Here is a 20693-nt window from a genome sequence, read left to right on the forward strand (position 1 = left end):
GAACTGAAACCACAGCCCTTGGTGATTCATATAATGCAAGCAGATACCAGCACTTGAGTAAAAAAAAAAGCATATAAAGGCAAGACTAATTGAATACCCATGGCTCCTGATGATATATTAAGGTATTTTGGTCTGTGCAAGAAACTGAACATTATTTAAAACATTACTGCATGTAGTCCACAGCCTCAAGCAAATGGTCAGGAGTGATGTCCGCTTCAGTCATTCATTTGAACTGGTTCTTTTTAGTAAACTGGATGAACCAGTTCATCAAATCAGACTTAATCATCTGAAGGACCACTCGAGCAGCACAGATCTACAAGGTACTCAATCAAAATCACTTTCAAATCTGCCTGACCAGGGCCGGTGCTACCGCACACGCACATCACGCACTGCGCGTAGGGCACCAAGTGCTTGGGGGGGGGCACCAAAAAATCTGGATCGTGAAAAAATCATCACAATAGGATACTAGTATAAATAGCAAATAAAATATTTCTAAAAGCATGTTAATATACAAAAGTAATATAGGCCTAGACCAAATTAGTCGAGTAAAAGGTGAATCTCTGTGCCAGTCTCCCTCTGGTGCCCCCCCTTCCCCACCTCCCAGTGGTCTGTTCGATTATGCCTCAATCAATGTCAAATTAAGCAGACACCGACCTCAGACATGGCCTCGAAAAGGCACCAAGAGTCGGGGGCAGAAAAAAGAAAAAAGAAGAGACAGAGGGATGATGATCGCGCGTCGCTTGCAGGTAAGACAATGTTTTAAATAAAAATGTTTTAAAATATTTTAAAAGAACACACTGAGCAAAAGTACGTCGAAACGACATCTTTTCGACGTCTTTGTCAGACGTTGAAATGACGTCCCCTGAAGCGCAAGAATGAAAGTTTTTATGACGTCTTTTTTCGACGTCTTTGTCGGACGTTGAAATTACGTCCCCTGAAGAGCCAGAATGAAAAGGTGCTTCTCAATGTCAAGGAAGAATCCTCGGAAGCCAGTATTTCGAGGATGCTACGTCATCGACATCCATCGAAGGACTGTTCCAATGTCGAGGATCCTCTGAATTTCAACCAAGGACTGAGTCCTTCGTTCGAAGAATATCCCATACACAGGAAAGGATGCATATGTGTATCCTTCGCGCTCTTCACGCTCTCAAATCACCCACAATCCTATGCGCGCAGCTTTGCTATCTAACATTAGTTCAAAAATTCAAAAATGTCGAACGTTAACGTAGTCGGAGCGTTTTTTATTTACGTTACCAAACATTTGTTATAACTGTAGTAAATATAAGTAAAGTTTGACGTTAAAATGCCAGTACAAATTACTACCGTATTGATATTGTAAATTATACAAATACAAATGGTTAACTGAACCGGACCTGTCATTTAACAATTGGTTGCGTCAACGGCATTTCTTTTATAAATAACTAGTTACATTCACATCGTTATTCAAACGGACCTTTTCACTGACGTAATGACGCAATTACGTGCTCTTGCTAGCCTGTTCCATTTACGTGTTCTCCGTGCATGCTAAAGAGGAGTCTCACCTAGCCTCTGAAGGAAGTGACTTGGAAGGATCAGTCCTTCCAAGGAAGTATCCTTGACATTGAGAAACGCCTAAAGTTTTTATGACGTCTTTGTCGGACGTTGAAATGATGTCCCCTGAAGAGCCAGAATGAAATTTTTTATGACATCTTTTTTCGACGTCTTTGTCGGACGTTGAAATGACGTCCCCCGAAGAGCCAGAATGAAAGTTTTTATAACGTCTTTTTTCGACGTCTTTTGGACGTCTCTAGGAGGTTAAAATTTAGTTTTTTTTATAAAATTCAGATTTCTGGACAAAATAAACACTCTTAGGCTGCATTCAATTAAATCTCATGTTTATTTCCATGCAATTTATCTTTCTACTTGTAAATAAACTTAAAGAAACAGTGTGTTCACACACACACACACACACACACACACACACAAAAAAACATACAAATAAAATACATTTCACTCATTATACAGTGGATAACAACAAACAGTTTAGTTTAGTTGGGTCCGCACATTATGTTCACCTGTTGGAGCTTCACTTTTTAAGCTTTTTCACTTTTATTTAAACTGCAATTAGCATAAAATTCTTAAATATGGTATTCTTTATTCATGTAATAGTCAAGTGTTTGTGTGCCTAAATATTATCTGCATGCACTATAATAATAATAATAATAATAATAATAATAATAAAAACACAATATACTACAATGCAAGGGTTTTCGATCTGAGGTTCAGGACCAAAGCAAATGGGTCCACAAAATATTTTATACCATATTTTTCAGACTCCATGGATTTTTTAATCTTCTGAGATGTGCTGAATTATTCCAAAGTAACTTATATAATGCATGTAATTTCAAAAAGCCTAAGCACAACGTAAACATGAAAGTGGGCACTTAAATGGTTCTATAAATATAGTTCTCACTCTCTCAAGTCTTTTTTGAGTTTTGTTCTGTTTTGAATAGATGATTTGAAAGTGAGGGAAAATAAAATATTTACAGTTTTTATAGTTTTTAAGTTTCTTTACATTTGTTGTATTTATCAGTATTTAAATGATTTCTGAAATTAATAGTAAAATGTTTCTTATACACCGACAACTTATGTGTTTTTTCCTGACCTGGTGCAACTTAGCCCTATATTGTGCTGTATTAAACAAATCTATTATTTAAAAATTGGGGATCATTTAAAAAAACTAAATGAATAAATAAAACAATCATATTATGTTCATTATACTCCGACCCACAATAATTTTAAATCTTGTAATTCTGAGGGTGTCCTTGAAAAATCTTATCTGCAAGGGGTCCCTGGCTCCAAAATTTTGTGAATGTCCTGTGCTAGTGGACAGGCATCCATATACAGCAGAGACTGGTGAGGAGGAACTGTCCTATCGTCACAACAGCTCTCTGTTTTCACCAACTGCCCTGAAACATAAATTAAATATAAATGATTATCATAAATATAAATATAGCTTCACAATGCTCATTTTTACCTCTGGCAGAATTTTCTGATCATATCTTCACCACAGACTGATTTTTTGTCTTTAGTAAATCATTTCAAAACGTGATTTTAAAAAATTATTTTAAATTTTAAATTGCCTAATTTCACAGCATCGCGTAAGCATCCAGGATACCACAAAGGCTGTTTTAATACAAGAACAAACACTTCACACAACACAAAGTTTTGAAAATCGTACATTATTGTTAATGTAGTGACAGAATGCATTTGTATTTGCAAGTAACGTTACTAAAACTTACCACTAGGTGTCAGTAGTGTTAACGTTACCAGTAGAGTGTGTAGATTATGAATCCGAAGTTAAACTTTTTTTGTTGCTGTTCCCGTCCTGAAAAGTAGAAAAAATATATACAAAATAACACAACCGTTGCTTTTATTTGATCAAGAAAAATTACGGTCACCTAGTTTTAGTGACCAATTTTAATAACCAAGTAGTTAAAAAGGATCATCATAATTTTACCTCAGACTGTAAATTGAACCACCTAAAATAAACCAACAGGGATATGTACAATTACAAAAAGAGGAATTTGAAAATATATAATCTTTCTAATCCAAATAAATAATTTTAAATATTAATCTGACGTGAAATTTAACCTTAGATTGATAAAACGATGAATAAAAGCACATTTATGCTTACATTTGGCTCAACACCAGTAGTCAGATGACCATTACTGTTTGAATTTCAAAGTAACGTTAATTAGCTCCGTCCCGTTGTGAAGGTTGTTCGTTAGTCAGGTATCTCTGTAGGTTTATAAAGTGTCCTCATCGTAGAAATAAATAAATTAAAGGATGGCGGTAGTTATATCTTCAGTCTTTTGTAATAAACTGAATTATTCTTCCGTCTTCGTGATTGTTTGCGCCATCACGTTTACTTGTTTTTTTTTCTGCCATCACGTTTACGTCACTAACGTAACAGATATGAACCGGATTTGCACGTCGAGTAGACGTCCAGATATGGTCCAGACCGACCGACGCAATTTAGACTTGATCTGCACGTCCTATAAACATCTCATGTTTGTTGCAGGGGGGGGGGGGGGGGCACCACCAAGGATTTGTGCTTAGGGCACCCAAATGGCTAGCGCCGGCCCTGTGCCTGACAGTTATTTGAACTCTAAATGAGTACTTGAATGAAGGGGCCAAATTCATTTTTTTGTTTTGTTTTCTCTTTGTTAATGCTTCTAAAAAGATGAGTTGATGAAGTTTTTTCACTTCATATGTTTCAGCTAGGGCTGCCCTCGATCATTTGAAGCATTAGTCGACTAATCACATGTTTATTATTAAACCATTTAAATAATAATAATGAGCCTTAAAGTTTGCAATGCATAAAGTTTGCAACAGTGCACTGCAGAAGTAATGATAATGAATGTTTCATTTTAATTATGTGATAAACTAGTGCTTTCTTTATTTTCGGTTTAAGAGATGAAGTGACACAGACTAGTCATCTCCGCAGCAGTGATGCGCCTGTATGCATGTTATGGATTACATTTTCTATTTTCATATCTGTAAATCAAGTATACACCGAGTATCGCGCTCAATTTCACACAGACCTAACCCATCATGTTGATTTCTTTATTTTACAAAAGCGCAATGTTTTGTTGTTATTATGAGTGCACACAAATGAACATATTCAAAAGACTCATTTTTCTTATCTGTATGGCCAAAAATTACAGAGTATTTTAAGAGCAGTGCACCAGCACCTCCATCTGTCATGTAGAGCGCTTTACTGTTCAGCTTCCACACTCTGCACAGACACTGAATAGCATACATTTCTCCAGGTTAACATGCCATGTAAAGTTGCTAATACTTGCATATTTCAGTTGATATATTTGATATATATATATATTAGGGGTGTAACGATACGCGTATTCGTATTGAACCGTTCGGTACGAGGCTTTCGGTTCGGTACGCGGTACGCATTATGTACCGAACGGTTCGTTGGACTAATTAATTATATTTGCAAAATAAATAAAAAATTGTGAAATATAATGATATGCGTTCAACAAGGTAGCTCAATAACCCAAACGACGTAACAGGCAACGCCCCTGACAACCCCGAAGAAAAAAAAACACCAACTTTATATGTTATATAGGCTACTCAGTCAGGCGCTCGCTCACTCAGTACGCGCTGAAGGCTCGTTGCAAAATGGCCAATGCGTTTAACAGACCAGAAATATAAGATCCTCCAATAACCAACAGGTGTGGTGTTTGGGTGCACTTTACCAATCGATCGGGGCATCCGAGCAAGCACGGAAATCAAAATGGACTAGTACTGTACTGTATCGGAATTTCCTGAGCAGTACGATACAATTAACAGGCCTGCACGTTATTAGATAGAAGAACTGTTATAAATAGAACGTATGCACGGGCAGTTTTGAAAACTCCACCTACTTTGCTCTTGGCATAGTGCAGCACAAATCGCGTTGTATCTGAAGGGCAACGCTGAGCCCAGGGTCCAGCGCCGCGCGTACTGAGTGAGCGAGCGCGCTCTGTAGTGGAAAACGCAGGTTTTAAGAATATGCTTAATGTAATTGAGCCCCGTTACAATATTCCTTCACGAGCTCATTTCAGCCAGACCGTAATTCCTGCTTTGAGCCAAAAAACAAAAGCCCTATAGAGAACCAATTGAGTAAAAACACACTCAATATAAAGAGTTATAGAGTTCCATATAAAAAGTTACATCTTTGTATTTGTTCATAACTACTACAACAATAATATAAAATTTTCATTTTTTTTTTATAAGGAGCTGTTTTTGTTTTATACAGTATGTTACTAAGAAAACACCATAGAAGATGGGTAAAGAATAGCTCCATCATTGTTCAATGTAAAAAAACATACTTTGTTAGTTTTAATAAATATATATTTTTTTAAATCAAGGAAATGTATCTGCCAATTTTTTCTTTTTGCTGTATCTAAAACGTACCAAACCGTACCGAACCGAACCGAGACACCAGTGAATCGTATCGAACCGAACCGTGAATTTTGTGAACCGTTACACCCCTAATATATATATATATATATATATATATCAAATATATCAACTGAAATATGCAAGTATTATTATATATATATATATAAGTCTATGAATGGTAGGAGAGTGTTAGGATGTCTTGCCTGATGTATTACCACATAGACCAGCTGTTACCAATTTGTCTGTTACGGACAGTGTGACTTCACAAATGTAATTTTTTTTTCTGCAACTAAGCAACTAATACAATTTTAGCCTCCTCTTGTCTACTAATGGTTAGTCGACTATTTATCAATCAATCACCTTTATTTATATAGTGCTTTAAACAAAATACATTGCGCCAAAGCACTGAACAACATTCATTTGGAAAACAGTGTCTCAATAATGCAAAATGATAGTTAAAGGCAGTTCATCATTGAATTCAGTTATGTCATCTCTGTTCAGTTGAAATAGTGTCTGTTTTTATTTGCAATAAAGTCAATGATATCGCTGTAGATGAAGTGACCCCAACTAAGCAAGCCAGAGGCGACAGCGGCAAGGAACCGAAACTCCATTGGTGACAGAATGGAGAAAAAAACCTTGGGAGAAACCAGGCTCAGTTGGGGGGCCAGTTCAATTCCAGGCTGCAGCAAAGTCAGATTGTGCAGAAGAATCAGAAGTTTCCTGTGGTCTTGTCCTGGTGCTCCTCTGAGACAAGGTCTTTACAGGGGATCTGTATCTGGGGCTCTAGTTGTCCTGGTCTTAGGGGCAGCCCTAGTTTTAGCCATGTAAAACATCAGCATTTCATATCATTATTGGGTCCTCCAGTAATATGCTGTGTCTGTGTATGTGACTTCATTGTGTGAACCAGTTTGGGGAAAGAAATCAGATTCCTGAGGCTATGGATTACAGGTAATAATGTCATAAAAATTTTAGATTTTCTTGCACAGACCAATTGTCTTGCTTCATAATACCTCAATATATAGGAGTCACAGGTATCAATTTTGTCTTGTCTGTGGATTTTTAACTTTCAAGTGCTGGTAGCCTCTAACTTGCCTTTTATGAATCACGAGGACCATGGTTTCATCTAAGAATCTTATGTACTACCACAAAAAAAAAAAAAAAAATGTCACCTATATTTTGGACTGAGGGTGAGAAAATTAACAGCCATTCTTCATTTTTGAGCAAACTTCCCCTTTAATTGTTCCATTTTTCTTCATTTCAGGCATTAGAAATCTCTCTGAAGAATTCAATGCCCTGGTTGGTCCTGGCTGGTTCGGGTGGGCTTGCTAATCTTGTGAGCGACATTGTGGAGAATGTGCAATATGCTCCAATTTCTGCGTTTGGAGGAGCAGAGAAGGAGGAAGGGTCTCCCAACATGGAGCTTAGAGAACGCATAACCACGAAAGTAAAGAAACAGTTTCCTTCAGAGCAAGACATGGACAAGCTGGTTGATAAGGTAAATGTCAGACTTTGTACTTAATCAAACATAAATAATGATGGACGACAAATTTACTTTCATTTTCAATCACTGTATATGAAAATCACTGTATAAAAATAAAATGATGCTGTCATCTTTCTAAAGTCATCCCCTCTGTAATTTGGCTCCAAATGTCTGGTGAACATTGTCATTTTGAACCCCCTCTACAAAATAGTGGATTACTCAGTAAATTTTAAGATATTTAATATTTCGTTTTTTTTCACCATTCACTTACGTTATTAATTCAGCTGAAAAGCAAAAAAGAAAAGTCATAAATTTTTAGTTGGACCTCTGGTTAATTTGACAGGTCACAGGCACGTTTCTTTAATTACTGTTTTTTTCTTGTTGCTTGGCTCGCTTCTGAAAGGTTTTAAGCATCTACCAGAAGAAAGACCTCATCTCCATTTATCACGCAGAAGGAGCAGATGATTTTGACACTGTGATGCTTAAAGTGCTTGTTCAAGGTAGACTTAAACTGGTTATTGAAGTGTTTGTGTCACTTTAACTTCTAACCTTTTCTTTCTACATTGTACTTTGATGTTAATACTTTTAAAATATTTTTAATCAACATAATTCTGCTGTGTGAATGTGTTAGCGAGTGAACAGCGAGTTTCGGTGACTACTAACCCCTATGTGGATGAGTTGAAGCTGGCTGTAACCTGGAACAGAGTGGACATTGCCAAGAGTGAACTGTTCAATGGAAACATTGACTGGAAGGTACAGTAGAGAATTGTGAGAAATATTCAATTAGCTTCTGAACTAAAGCAAGTTGATGCATGTTACTGTAGTTCAAACGGCACAGCATGGCACTAAAAAGGGGTAATGTCCTGGGTTTGATACTGGTGCATAGATAAGATTCCTAAATTTGAAAAGACTGAAGTCTTAAACCCCAAAAGATATTCTTTATAAAAGTTAAGACTTGTCCACGCCCTCCAAAAACGCCTTGGTCAAACACGGGTAGAGTAGTGCTTCTTGTTGTTTGTTGTTTCTCTGATCACAAATGCAGACATGGTTTTATTTTTACGTGGCACGATGCAATGCAATGCGTAAAAGACAAGATAAGTCATTATAATCCGTAATTATGTCCCCAAAGAATGCAACAAATGCCTAATTTATAATGGGTTTTATTGTTTTTGTGTCGTTGCTCTGGGACACGGCATCACAGTATTGTGAGGAGTGTAACATTTCCGTCATACACTTGAGGTATTCAGCCAATTACAGTGCACTGGATAGCTGGCCAGTCAGAGCACACCTTGCTTTTCAGATGGATGAGCTTTGTAAAAATCGACGTGTTTCAGAAAGGCAGGGCATAGAGGAGAAACAATAATGTACAGTATGGGGAAAATGCTGTTTTTTTTGTTTGTTTTTTACTTTAAAACACATTAACATATGCATATGCATACATATTGCATTACACGAAATACACAAAATAATGTTCTTTTTAGCAATGTCACTGTCACAGTGTCTGGGTTGTTGTTCCCCGGGGTTCCACTAGATGTCCTCCTTCTCACGGTGTCTGTCCCAGATCACTTCCTGTTCCCTTATATGGTCACCTTCCTCCTTGTTACGTAATTGATTGTTCCCCCCACCTGTCTCCTGTTTCCCCATTATCCTTCTGTGTATAAATACCCAGTCTGTCTCAGTCTATGTTACGGAGTCCTTGTTTAATGTTGATGTCATTGCGTTTCATGTCCGTCAGTCTTGCCTTGCCTTGCCTTGCCTTGCCTTGCCTTGCCTTGCCTTGCTTTGCTTTGCCCTGTGTTCGTGTCCGGTTTATGTTCTGTTTGGATATCCTGGTTTTTGACCCGGCCTGGACTGTTTATTCTTTTGGATTTGCCCTATAAATAAAAATACATACCTGCACATGGTTCTCTCTTCTAGTTCCTGAAACGCGTAACGTGACAGAAGGACTCCGTCACCAAGAGAACCAGCAGGTATGTCTGCCCATGCCTCATCCCCAGTCACAGAGCGGGACAGAGGCGGTTTCGAAGGAACTCGCCTGGTGGTTTTCCGTGGAACCAGGGGAGGTCGTCGAGGAGGAGGTGGGCGAGAGGAAGCACGGCGCAAGATGGCCACCGACCCAGCGCCGCTGTGGTGCGTAACCACCAACCCCGCACCACGAGGCCAGATGGAAGCCAGCCTCACCCCACAGGGCAAGATGGCTGCCAGCTCAACACCAACGCCCAAGAGGGCCGCTAATACCCTTCTCGACTACTTCGAGAGGCTATCGGGTATACTAGAAGTTCCCAAGACGGTTCACGTCATGGCCGCTGAGCCAGCGCCACAGCACAAGATGGCCGCCAGCCCAGAGCCACAGTACAAGATGGCCACCAGCCCAGAACCAAGGCACAAGATGGCTGATTCAACGCCTGAGTCGCCAGTACAGGTGCCACCGACTCGCCGTCATAGGGGGCGGAGGACGAGGAGACAGGCGTCGACCGTCCCTCAAGGCCTGGAGAATGTTCCCGAGGCTGAGGCTGTTCCCGAGGAGGTGCTCGATGCTGTTCGAGAGGCCGAGGCGATGCCCGATGCAGTTCCCGAGGCGGTGCCCGATGCAGTTCCCGAGGCGGTGCCCGATGCGGTTCCCGAGGCAGTGCCCGATGCTGTTCCCGATGCCGAGGCACAGTCCGTTGCCGTTCTGGAGGCCGAGGCGGTGCCCGATGCGGTTCCCGAGGCGGTGCCCGATGCGGTGCCCGATGCAGTTCCCGAGGCGGTGCCCGATGCAGTTCCCGAAGCGATGCCCGATGCTGTTCCCGAGGCCGAGGCTGTTCCCGAGGAGGTGCTCGCTGCTGTTCGAGAGGCCGAGGCGGTGCCCGATGCAGTCCCCGAGGCGGTGCCCGATGCGGTTCCCGAGGCGGTGCCCGATTCGGTTCCCGAGGCGGTGCCCGATGCGGTGCCCGAGGCGGTTCCCGGGGCGGTTCCCGGGGCGGTGCCCGATGCGGTTCCCGAGGCGGTGCCCGATGCGGTGCCCGATGCAGTCCCCGAGGCGGTGCCCGATGCTGTTCCCGAGGCCGAGGCTGTTCCCGAGGAGGTGCTCGCTGCTGTTCGAGAGGCCGAGGCGGTGCCCGATGCAGTCCCCGAGGCGGTGCCCGATGCAGTCCCCGAGGCGGTGCCCGATGCAGTCCCCGAGGCGGTGCCCGATGCAGTCCCCGAGCCGGTGCCCGATGCAGTCCCCGAGGCGGTGCCCGATGCGGTGCCCGATGCGGTGCCCGATGCAGTCCCCGAGGCGGTGCCCGATGCAGTCTCCGAGGCGGAGCCCGATGCTGTTCCCGAGGCGGAGCCCGATGCTGTTCCCAAGGCCGAGGCTGTTCTCGAGGAGGTGCTCGCTGCTGTTCGAGAGGCCGAGGCGGTGCCCGATGCTGTTCCCGAGGCGGTGCCCGATGCTGTTCCCGAGGCGGTGCCCGATGCAGTTCCCGAGGCGGTGCCCAAGGTCGTTCCCGATGTGGTGATCGATGCCGTTCTGGAGGCTGAGGCAGTGACCACGAGGATGTGGTGGTCGTCCGCTCCGCCCAGGGGGACTCTGGCGGTGACCACGAGGACGTGGTGGTCTTCCGCTCCGCCCTGGGGGACTTTGGCTTTGACCACGAGGACGTGGTGGTCTTCCGCTCAGCCCTGGGGGGCTCTGACTTTGACCACAAGGCTGTGGTGGTCTTCCGCTCCGCCCTGGAGGATTTTGACTTTGACCACAAGGCCGTGGTGGTCTTCCGCTCCGCCCTGGAGGGCTCTGGCCTTGACCACATGGCTGTGGTGGTCATCTGCTCCGCCCTGGTGGACGCCTCAACATGTCCTTCATGGACTTCTGTTTTGTGTTTTTTGAGTTCTGTTATGTTTCTGTCTGTTCCCTTTAGTTTAGTCTGGCCCTCCGTCCCTCCCCCTGTACCTCCTCCGGTCCTCCTCCCTCCTGGTCTCCCTGTTTTAGGTTTACATTTCTGGTGTTTGTTCCCCATGTGTTCCTTTTCCGGCCCTCCGTCCCTCCCCCTGAGCCTCCACCTGTCCGCCTCCCTCCTGGTCTCTGTGTTGTGTTTTGTCTTGGAGCGTCTGGGAGCCGCTCCGTAGAGGGGGGGTACTGTCACAGTGTCTGGGTTGTTGTTCCCCGGGGTTCCACTAGATGTCCTCCTTCTCACGGTGTCTGTCCCAGATCACTTCCTGTTCCCTTATATGGTCACCTTCCTCCTTGTTACGTAATTGATTGTTCCCCCCACCTGTCTCCTGTTTCCCCATTATCCTTCTGTGTATAAATACCCAGTCTGTCTCAGTCTATGTTACGGAGTCCTTGTTTAATGTTGATGTCATTGCGTTTCATGTCCGTCAGTCTTGCCTTGCCTTGCCTTGCCTTGCCTTGCCTTGCCTTGCCTTGCCTTGCTTTGCTTTGCCCTGTGTTCGTGTCCGGTTTATGTTCTGTTTGGATATCCTGGTTTTTGACCCGGCCTGGACTGTTTATTCTTTTGGATTTGCCCTATAAATAAAAATACATACCTGCACATGGTTCTCTCTTCTAGTTCCTGAAACGCGTAACGTGACAGTCATAAGACCCCTTTTAAAATGTCCACTACTAATCTGTTATGCATTATGTGTTGTAAATGATTGAAGTTGTTATATTTTGACATAAACAGTATGAAGATCTTGAAGAGTCCATGACTGATGCCCTGGTGAACGATAAACCCCAGTTTGTGCGTCTCTTCATTGACAACGGTCTAAACATTTTGAACTACCTGACTTACGGCCGACTGGAGGGTCTTTATGACTCCATCTCTAAGACCTCTCAGGCCGGCATGTTGCTGCAGCATTTCCTGGAAGAGCGCATAAACGAGTCCAGTGGTCAGACGTGCCAAGTCAGCCTTTATGAGGTGAGATCTAGTAATGGGCAAATATCGGCAGGTGTGACCAATTATGTCACCCACCTGCAGGCAGTTTCCTGATTATTTACCCTGCCAGGCCATCTAAGATCTACAAGATTTATTTCTGCTGAAGAGAAATTAAGGTTTTCAATTTAGAAGAAAACAATCCAGATCATTTTTGATTGTCCAAAATTCATATTCAGCCAGCTTCAAAGTAATCTGCATGACCCCACCCATCAAGTACAGGTCTTCTCTTTTAAAGGGGGGTGAAATGCTCGTTTTCACTCAATATCCTGTTAATCTTGAGTACCTATAGAGTAGTACTGCATCCTTCATAACTCCAAAAAGTCTTTAGTTTTATTATATTTATAAGAGAAAGATAGTCTGTACCGTTTTTTCCCGGAAAAACACGACCGACTGGAGGCGTGATGTGTGGGCGGAGCTAAAGAATCACGAGCGCCAGTAGGCTTTTGCATTGAAAGTGTTTGGAAGCTGTGACATTACCGTGAGAAAAAAAAACATCATCCAAAACAAACCATGGCTAACAGTCAGATTCAGCGTATATTTATGATCCAGAATCAGATCCAGAGGCTGAAATTTAACAAGAGCAGCATCAGCAACGACGTCTCTATGTGGTATGTACTGAAACTGTATATATTTGCTTAGCGGTTTTGGAAAATGACTAAGTTCCACTTTATGTAGTCTTTTTTTTTTAAAGCTGTACATGTGGAAAGTGCAGTTTGATGACAACATCGCATGTTGTTTACTTGATGTGCTTAAGCGCCGATAGCTAAGTTAACAACACAGAGATATTTGAAGCAGTTTTAGTCACCACCTAAGGTTCCAACACACGATGGTGACCCTTTTTCGTTGGGGCTGCATTATCCTTAAGAAATAAACGATATGCAAATCCGGCGTCAAACTGGGCCTTGTTTGTAAAACAAGCATCTTCGAAATGCAGGGAACAAACAAAAACAATTGCACAACTCCGTTGATGCTCTGTAAAAATAAACTCCATCCACTGGTCCCTTAATGCTGTTTTTTTTTGGTAATTTGTGCAGGGTTGTCTTGCCCTGGCAATCAAAAACGCACTTCTTTTGTGACATTTCGCGACGCTCTCGCTCTGATCAGTGAAGTCTGTTGTGCTCTCAGTGCTCTGCTATACGGGAGTGCGCGCTCTTCCGGCAGAAGTGCCCTTAGGACCCATATAAGGAAATTCTGCTCCATCTAACGTCACACAGAGCCATACTCGAAAAAAAAACTCTCCGAAACTTGTGACAAACCGGAAGAGGTATTTTTGGAACAAAAATACTCCTTCAAACGTACAACTTAATTTTTGAAACTTTGTCCCTGTTCAGCATGGGAATCCAACTATTTAACAGTGTAAAAAACTCAGTATGCATGAAATAGCATTTCACCCCCCCTTTAAATTGTCCCACATATTTGGTTTGCACAGTGTTACATCGTGAAGGGCACTTAAAATGTAGAATTTTTACATTCCTTTTGTCAGCAATGTGGGGTGGTTCTTGCTGGGACAGATTGCTTCACTAGAAAAGAGCTTTATTTGTCAGTTCGGATCATGCAGATTATTTTGAAGCTGCCTAAATATGGATTTGGGAATGTAAAAATGGTCTACTTTGATCCCTGTTCACTAGCTTTAGATAGAGAAAAATCCTTGAATGTTTTTCCTAAAAACACTTAATGGTGTTCATGTGTTTCTTTTAATGACGGCAGTCAATATAACTACTGAACATTTATTTGAACTGTACATTGAACTTAACATCGGAACATTTCTATTTATAAAAATTATCCACAAAGTGTGCAGCTTTAAAAAACTGATATTTTTGTCTGCTTTTCAGGTGGTTAATGAGACATATTTTCTGCTGCATGCTCTCTGTCTGCTGGTGGGAGTGTGGTGTGCTCAAATTTGTGTGTGCGCAACTCTGCCCTGTGCAATACAGAGAGCAGTGGAGAATTGTAAATATGCAATCATGTAAAGATAGAAATAATATGTCTTGTGTAAATTAGCCTATTTAGTTTGTTTAATAAAATAACAAGGTATAGACCTGTTCTATAGGAATGGAAACCTAAAATGACTTCTGCTGTGATCTGGTGCTATATATAAAATTATATTAAATTATATTAAATTAAATTAAATTAACGACCTTCAAGGTGGACCGGTGGGGGCTGTTGGGGGGGGGGGGGGGTCGTCCCCCTAATATAATGGCAGGGAAAACACTGATCTTGGTTAACCTGAGAGTGAGTAAATTATCAGGAAATTTCATTATTGTGTTAACTGTTCCTTTAAAGGGATAGTTTTATTGCAGATATGAAAATTCCCATTTACTCACCCTCAAGTCATTCCAAACCTGTGAGATTTTCGTTTGTCTTTAGAACACAAATGAAGCTTGTTTTAGTTTCCACCATAACCAGTGAGATTTGTTCTTGCATATCAGTGTTCACATGTTTATATGTAAATAAAGCCGAAAATTCAGTCCCTTCATGATAAGTGATTGGGTCTCTTTAGTCAATTTGGACTATACAATTAAATACATATGGATTTGTTTTATAATCTCTTTATGCTTTGAAGCGTCAAAGAGTTAGTTGGAATGGAAGGACGGAAATTTCTCAGATTTCATTACAAATATCTTCATTTTCATTTTTGTGTTAACTATGCCTTTAAGAAAACTCCTAACGTGCTGTATAACATATACTTGGCTCATCCACTTGCCTGTATAAAGTGTGCATCAACAGTAAGATCAATTAGACCCATTAAGTGTTTTAGAACTTTCTGCTGTTTTTAGTTGATCTAAATATTCATGACTTAAAATAAAAGGAACTGACTAGAGAGCTGCAGTTCTATGGATGTTTTGTGCACCAGTCGTGTGAATGAATATGTGCAGTTGTAAATGTCACTTTCACCTTCCTACTGTAGGTGAGTCTGTTACTGGAGGATCTTTTGGGAGAGGTGTGCCAGCCTTTCTATAGGTCTGTATTCAGAGTGGATTCAGCATCTACCAGAAGAAAAGCTTTGAAGGTACCAGACCTCACTTTAGTTCTGTATAATTTGAAAATGAATTTTTTGCATTGTCTGCTCAGTACCTAAAAATGAAATGCCGTTGTCTTTGAATACCACCCTACAGAGGGTTCGCAAGGTCCTGAAGGAGGAGTGCTCTTATAAGCAAAACATGTGCAAGTTTCCGTGGTTATGTCTCTTCCTTTGGGCGGTGCTGCAGAACCGTGGTGAAATGGCGATCTTATGCTGGGAAATGGTAAAGTGCTACCGATGAGCTGCTGTAGTTATTGTGATATTATTAGGGATGCACAATATATCAGTTATGGACTGATTTGAGAGATTTTTTTTTTTAATTGTCATTAACGCTTGATATTGGATATTTAATTGATCATGCTAATTTTCCCCATTTTATATTTAGATTACATTTGAAAACTCACTTAAAGTTAACCTTCCATTTAATAAAAATAATTTAATAACTGTAAGATGTAAATAAATTTAAATGTCCCATACATTGTGCCTGTGTGATTGTCTGTATCATCGCTAAATGTAAATTGTATTGTTGCAAGCTCTATAGATAAAGTTGGGTATATATTATATCCAACTTTATCCGCGTACATACAGTTAACTCACGTAAAATGATTGGATGAAATGAAAATGAAATGATGCCTGGAATATAGCCCGAACCCAGAGAACTCCCCCTATCCCTAGTATGGGATGAGAATTAGTGATGGCTGCTTTCGAATCACTGCTTCGTGAAGCTTAAAAACTTTTGCGAATGGTTTGTTTTGAAACAGTGGTTCGGAGCGTGTATCAAACTATATCAAAAGTCACGTGTATCAAAAGTCACGTGATTTCAGTAAACGAGGCTTCATTACATCATAACTGTTTCGAAACGTTTTGAAATGTCTATGGCTCTCCATTGGGGGGCAATCTCTGTTCATTGAGGCAAGTTCAAGTTCATTGAGTTTGCCTCCCAGCTGCAAAACATTGAAACAGCATCTATGTTTTTACATGATCTCGGATCAGTTTCATCAATTTGTAGACATTTTTAACAAGACATTTGTGTAAATAAAAGGATGAGTAGTAGTTAATATTTATTTCTGGGATATATATATATATATATATATATATATATATATATATATATATTATATATATATATATATATATATATATATATATATATATATATATATATATATATATATATATATTATATATATATATATATATACACACACTGTGTGCAGAATTATTAGGCAAATGAGTATTTTGACCACATCATCCTCTTTATGCATGTTGTCTTACTCCAAGCTGTATAGGCTCGAAAGCCTACTACCAATTAAGCATATTAGGTGATGTGCATCTCAGTAATGAGAAGGGGTGTGGTTTAATGACATCAACACCCTATATCAGGTGTGCATAATTATTAGGCAACTTCCTTTCCTTTGGCAAAATGGGTCAAAAGAAGGACTTGACAGGCTCCGAAAAGTCAAAAATAGTGAGATATCTTGCAGAGGGATGCAGCACTCTTAAAATTGCCAAGCTTCTGAAGCGTGATCATCGAACAATCAAGCGTTTCATTCAAAATAGCCAACAGGGTCGCAAGAAGCGTGTGGAAAAACCAAGGCGCAAAATAACTGCCCGTGAACTGAGAAAAGTCAAGCGTACAGCTGCCAAGATGCCACTTGCCACCAGTTTTGCCATATTTCAGAGCTGCAACATCACTGGAGTGCCCAAAAGCACAAGGTGTGCAATACTCAGAGACATGGCCAAGGTAAGAAAGGCTGAAAAACGACCACCACTGAACAAGACACACATGCTGAAACGTCAAGACTGGGCAAAGAAATATCTCAAGACTGATTTTTCTAAGGTTTTATGGACTGATGAAATGAGTGAGTCTTGATGGGCCCGTGGCTGGATCGGTAAAGGGCAGAGAGCTCCAGTCCGACTCAGACGCCAGCAAGGTGGAGGTGGAGTACTGGTTTGGGCTGCTATCATCAAAGATGAGCTTGTGGGGCCTTTTCGGGTTGAGGATGGAGTCAAGCTCAACTCCCAGTCCTACTGCCAGTTTCTGGAAGACACCTTCTTCAAGCAGTGGTACAGGAAGAAGTCTGCATCCTTCAAGAAAAGCATGATTTTCATGCAGGACAATGCTCCATCACACGCGTCCAAGTACTCCACAGCGTGGCTGGCAAGAAAGGGTCTAAAAGAAGAAAAACTAATGACTTGGCCTCCTTGTTCACCTGATCTGAACCCCATAGAGAAGTTGTGGTCCATCATGAAATGTGAGATTTACAAGGAGGGAAAACAGTACACCTCTCTGAACAGTGTCTGGGAGGCTGTGGTTGCTGCTGCACGCAATGTTGATGGTGAACAGATCAAAACACTGACAGAATCCATGGATGGCAGGCTTTTGAGTGTCCTTGCAAAGTAAGGTGGCTATATTGGTCACTGATTTGTTTTTGTTTTGTTTTTGAATGTCAGAAATGTATATTTGTGAATGTTGAGATGTTATATTGGTTTCACTGCTGAAAATAAATAATTGAAATGGGTATATATTTGTTTTTTGTTAAGTTGCCTAATAATTATGCACAGTAATAGTCACCTGCACACACAGATATCCTCCTAAAATAGCTACAACTAAAAACAAACTAAAAACTACTTCCAAAAATATTCAGCTTTGATATTAATGAGTTTTTGGAATCCTTGAGAACATGGTTGTTGTTCAATAATAAAATTATTCCTCAAAAATACAACTTGCCTAATAATTCTGCACTCCCTGTATATATATATATATATATATATATATATATATATATATATATATATATATATATATATATATATATATATATACACACAAGCTCTCCATAAAACAAAAGTTTTTAGTTTAGTATTTAGAGTATAATTTCATTAAAGACATAATTTCATATTTTCATAGTAATAATAATAAAATTAAGAAAATAAATTATTAAAGTTATAGTTCACCCAACCAAAAATAAAAATTCTGTCATCATTTACTCACATGGTACAAAAGAGTAGGCTATATGTAATACATTTTATCAAACAAAATACTTATTGTAATGCCTGTTTGATGCTTTACACAACAATGACTTTAAATGAACTTTTTGGTGTAATTTTTTCAAATTTGATGTGCGATTAATTTGATTAATTAGTCACACATGATGTAATTAATTGGATAAATTTTTTTAATAGGGTACCAGCACCATATATATATATATATATATATATGAAACACCTCTCAGTCAACAAGACAACTATGAGGGCTCAATAGACTCTTCCCCCGAAATTCGGTTAACGCCACAAAAAGGCAGAAGAGGCCTCTGGTTCCATGGCAACCAATGCTGATAGTACTGTATTTATTGCTTAAAGGAATGCGGGCAGAGCAACTCTCAATTATTTTACCCTTAGGAAAGACGCACACTGCCCATAAAAATGGACTCTTCTCTAAAGGTGCTTTTCCACTGCATGTTACAGCACCTTACGGCATGGTACGGACTACAGTAACTGGTACTTTGTTTAGTATCACTTCGTTTGAGGTTCCTGTAACAATATAAACTTCATATTCATGGGAAGAATGAGGCGGGAGCTGGTGGACAATCAAATTGAACTTTAATTACAAAATAAACACACAACAGCACGAAAGCCCCTCGCGGACGACTGCCATGCACAAATAAAAACCAAACACAAAATAAAATCCAGGCTTGGTTCTTCTCTTGTCCTTCACTGCTCCTCTGTCGTCAAAGGCGACGCAGAATATTTTTTTTTATCTTAGGAGTAATAGCAGTAAAGGCGGTGCAACTATAATGACATGTGAATAGTCCTGCCCACTCTAAAGTGATACTAAACTGCAGTGGAAATGCAAGCTGAGCTTAAATCGTACCGTACTTAGCCATGCTGACTTGTAACACGCAGTGGAAAAGCGCCATAATTAATTCATGGTAAAGCCTTTCTGTGAAAAAGAACACAAATCTCCTCAGGACACTGTATACCATTACAGTTCTTGAATATTGTCTTTTGAATTGTATACTGTTTTGAGTGTGTGTTATGAAAGATCACTAGTTAATATAACCTGAAATGATTAGAATGTTGTCCCGGTGACAACACTAGTATACAGCGAAATGCATCTCCGTGTGGACAGGGCCTTTGTCTTCTGATGTTCTAAATAAGCTTTTAAAGGTGCTTCTCAATAAATTAGAATGTCGATGAAAAGTTCATTTATTTCAGTAATTCAACTCAAATTTTGAAACTTATGTATTAAATGAATTCAGTGCACACAGACTGAAGTAGTCTAAGTCACTGATTCTTTTAATTGCAATAATTTTGGCTCACATTTAACAAAAACCCACCAATTCACGATCTCAACAAATTATAATATGATGACATGACAAACAGCTAATCAACTCAAAACACCTGCAAAGGTTTCCTGAGCTTTCAAAATGGTCTCTGACAATCATTGACACCCTTCACCAGGAGTTTAAGTCACAAAAATGAATTGCCAATAAGCTGGCTATTCACTGAGTGCATGTATCCAAGTATTTTAACAGAAAGTTGAGTGGAAGGAAAAAGTGTGGAAGAAAAAGGTGCACAACCAACCGAGAGAACTGCAGCCTTATGAGAATTGTCAGGCAAACTGGATCTAAGAATTTTAGAGAACTTCACAAGGAATGGATGGACTAAGGCTGGGGTCAAGGCATCAAGAGCCAGCACACACAGACGTGTCAAGGAATTTGGCTACAGTTGTCATATTCCTCTTGTTAAGCCACTCATGTACCAAAGACAACATCTGAGGCATCTTACCTGGGCTAAGGAAGAGAAGAAATGGACTGTTGCCATTGGTCCAAAGTCCTTTTTACATATGATAGCTAGTTTTGTATTTCATTTGGAAACCAAGGTCCTAGAGTTCAGAGGAAGGGTGGAGAAGCTCATAGCCCAAGTTGCTTGAAGTCCAGTGTTAAGTTTCCAAAGTCTGTGATGATTTGGTTTGCAATGTCATCTGCTGGTGTTGGTCCATTGTGTTTTTTGAAAACCAAGGTCACTTCACCCCTTTACCAAGAAATCTTTCCCATACAGCACTGGGCTATTGTCAAGAGGAAGATGAGAAACAAGAGACCAAATAATGCAGATGAGCTGAAGGCCTCTGTCAAAGAAACCTGGGCTTCCATACCACCTCAACAGTGCCACAAACTGATCACCTCCATGCCACGCCGAATTGAGGCAGTAATTAAAGCAAAAGGAGCCCCTACCAAGTATTGAGTACATGTACAGTAAATTAACATACTTTCCAGAAGGCCAACAATTCACTAAATTTTTTTTTTTTCAGTTTTATGAAGTATTCCAATTTGTTGAGGTG

General features: G+C 40.5%; 1 protein-coding gene across 1 annotated transcript in view; it reads left to right on the forward strand.

Annotated features, from left to right (window-relative positions):
• The window catches only part of LOC127968946 (transient receptor potential cation channel subfamily M member 4-like), a 100077-nt gene that overhangs the window by 29339 nt on the left and 50045 nt on the right, over positions 1 to 20693 (forward strand). Inside the window, exons 8-13 of the mRNA XM_052570446.1 lie at positions 7208 to 7441; positions 7830 to 7926; positions 8058 to 8179; positions 12076 to 12309; positions 15236 to 15337; positions 15444 to 15572. Of these exons, the coding sequence (XP_052426406.1) occupies positions 7208 to 7441; positions 7830 to 7926; positions 8058 to 8179; positions 12076 to 12309; positions 15236 to 15337; positions 15444 to 15572 (918 nt within the window). The remainder of the gene's footprint in view (positions 1 to 7207; positions 7442 to 7829; positions 7927 to 8057; positions 8180 to 12075; positions 12310 to 15235; positions 15338 to 15443; positions 15573 to 20693) is intronic.

This window comes from Carassius gibelio, chromosome B12, assembly GCF_023724105.1.
Source record: "Carassius gibelio isolate Cgi1373 ecotype wild population from Czech Republic chromosome B12, carGib1.2-hapl.c, whole genome shotgun sequence".
Classification (NCBI taxonomy): domain Eukaryota; kingdom Metazoa; phylum Chordata; class Actinopteri; order Cypriniformes; family Cyprinidae; genus Carassius; species Carassius gibelio.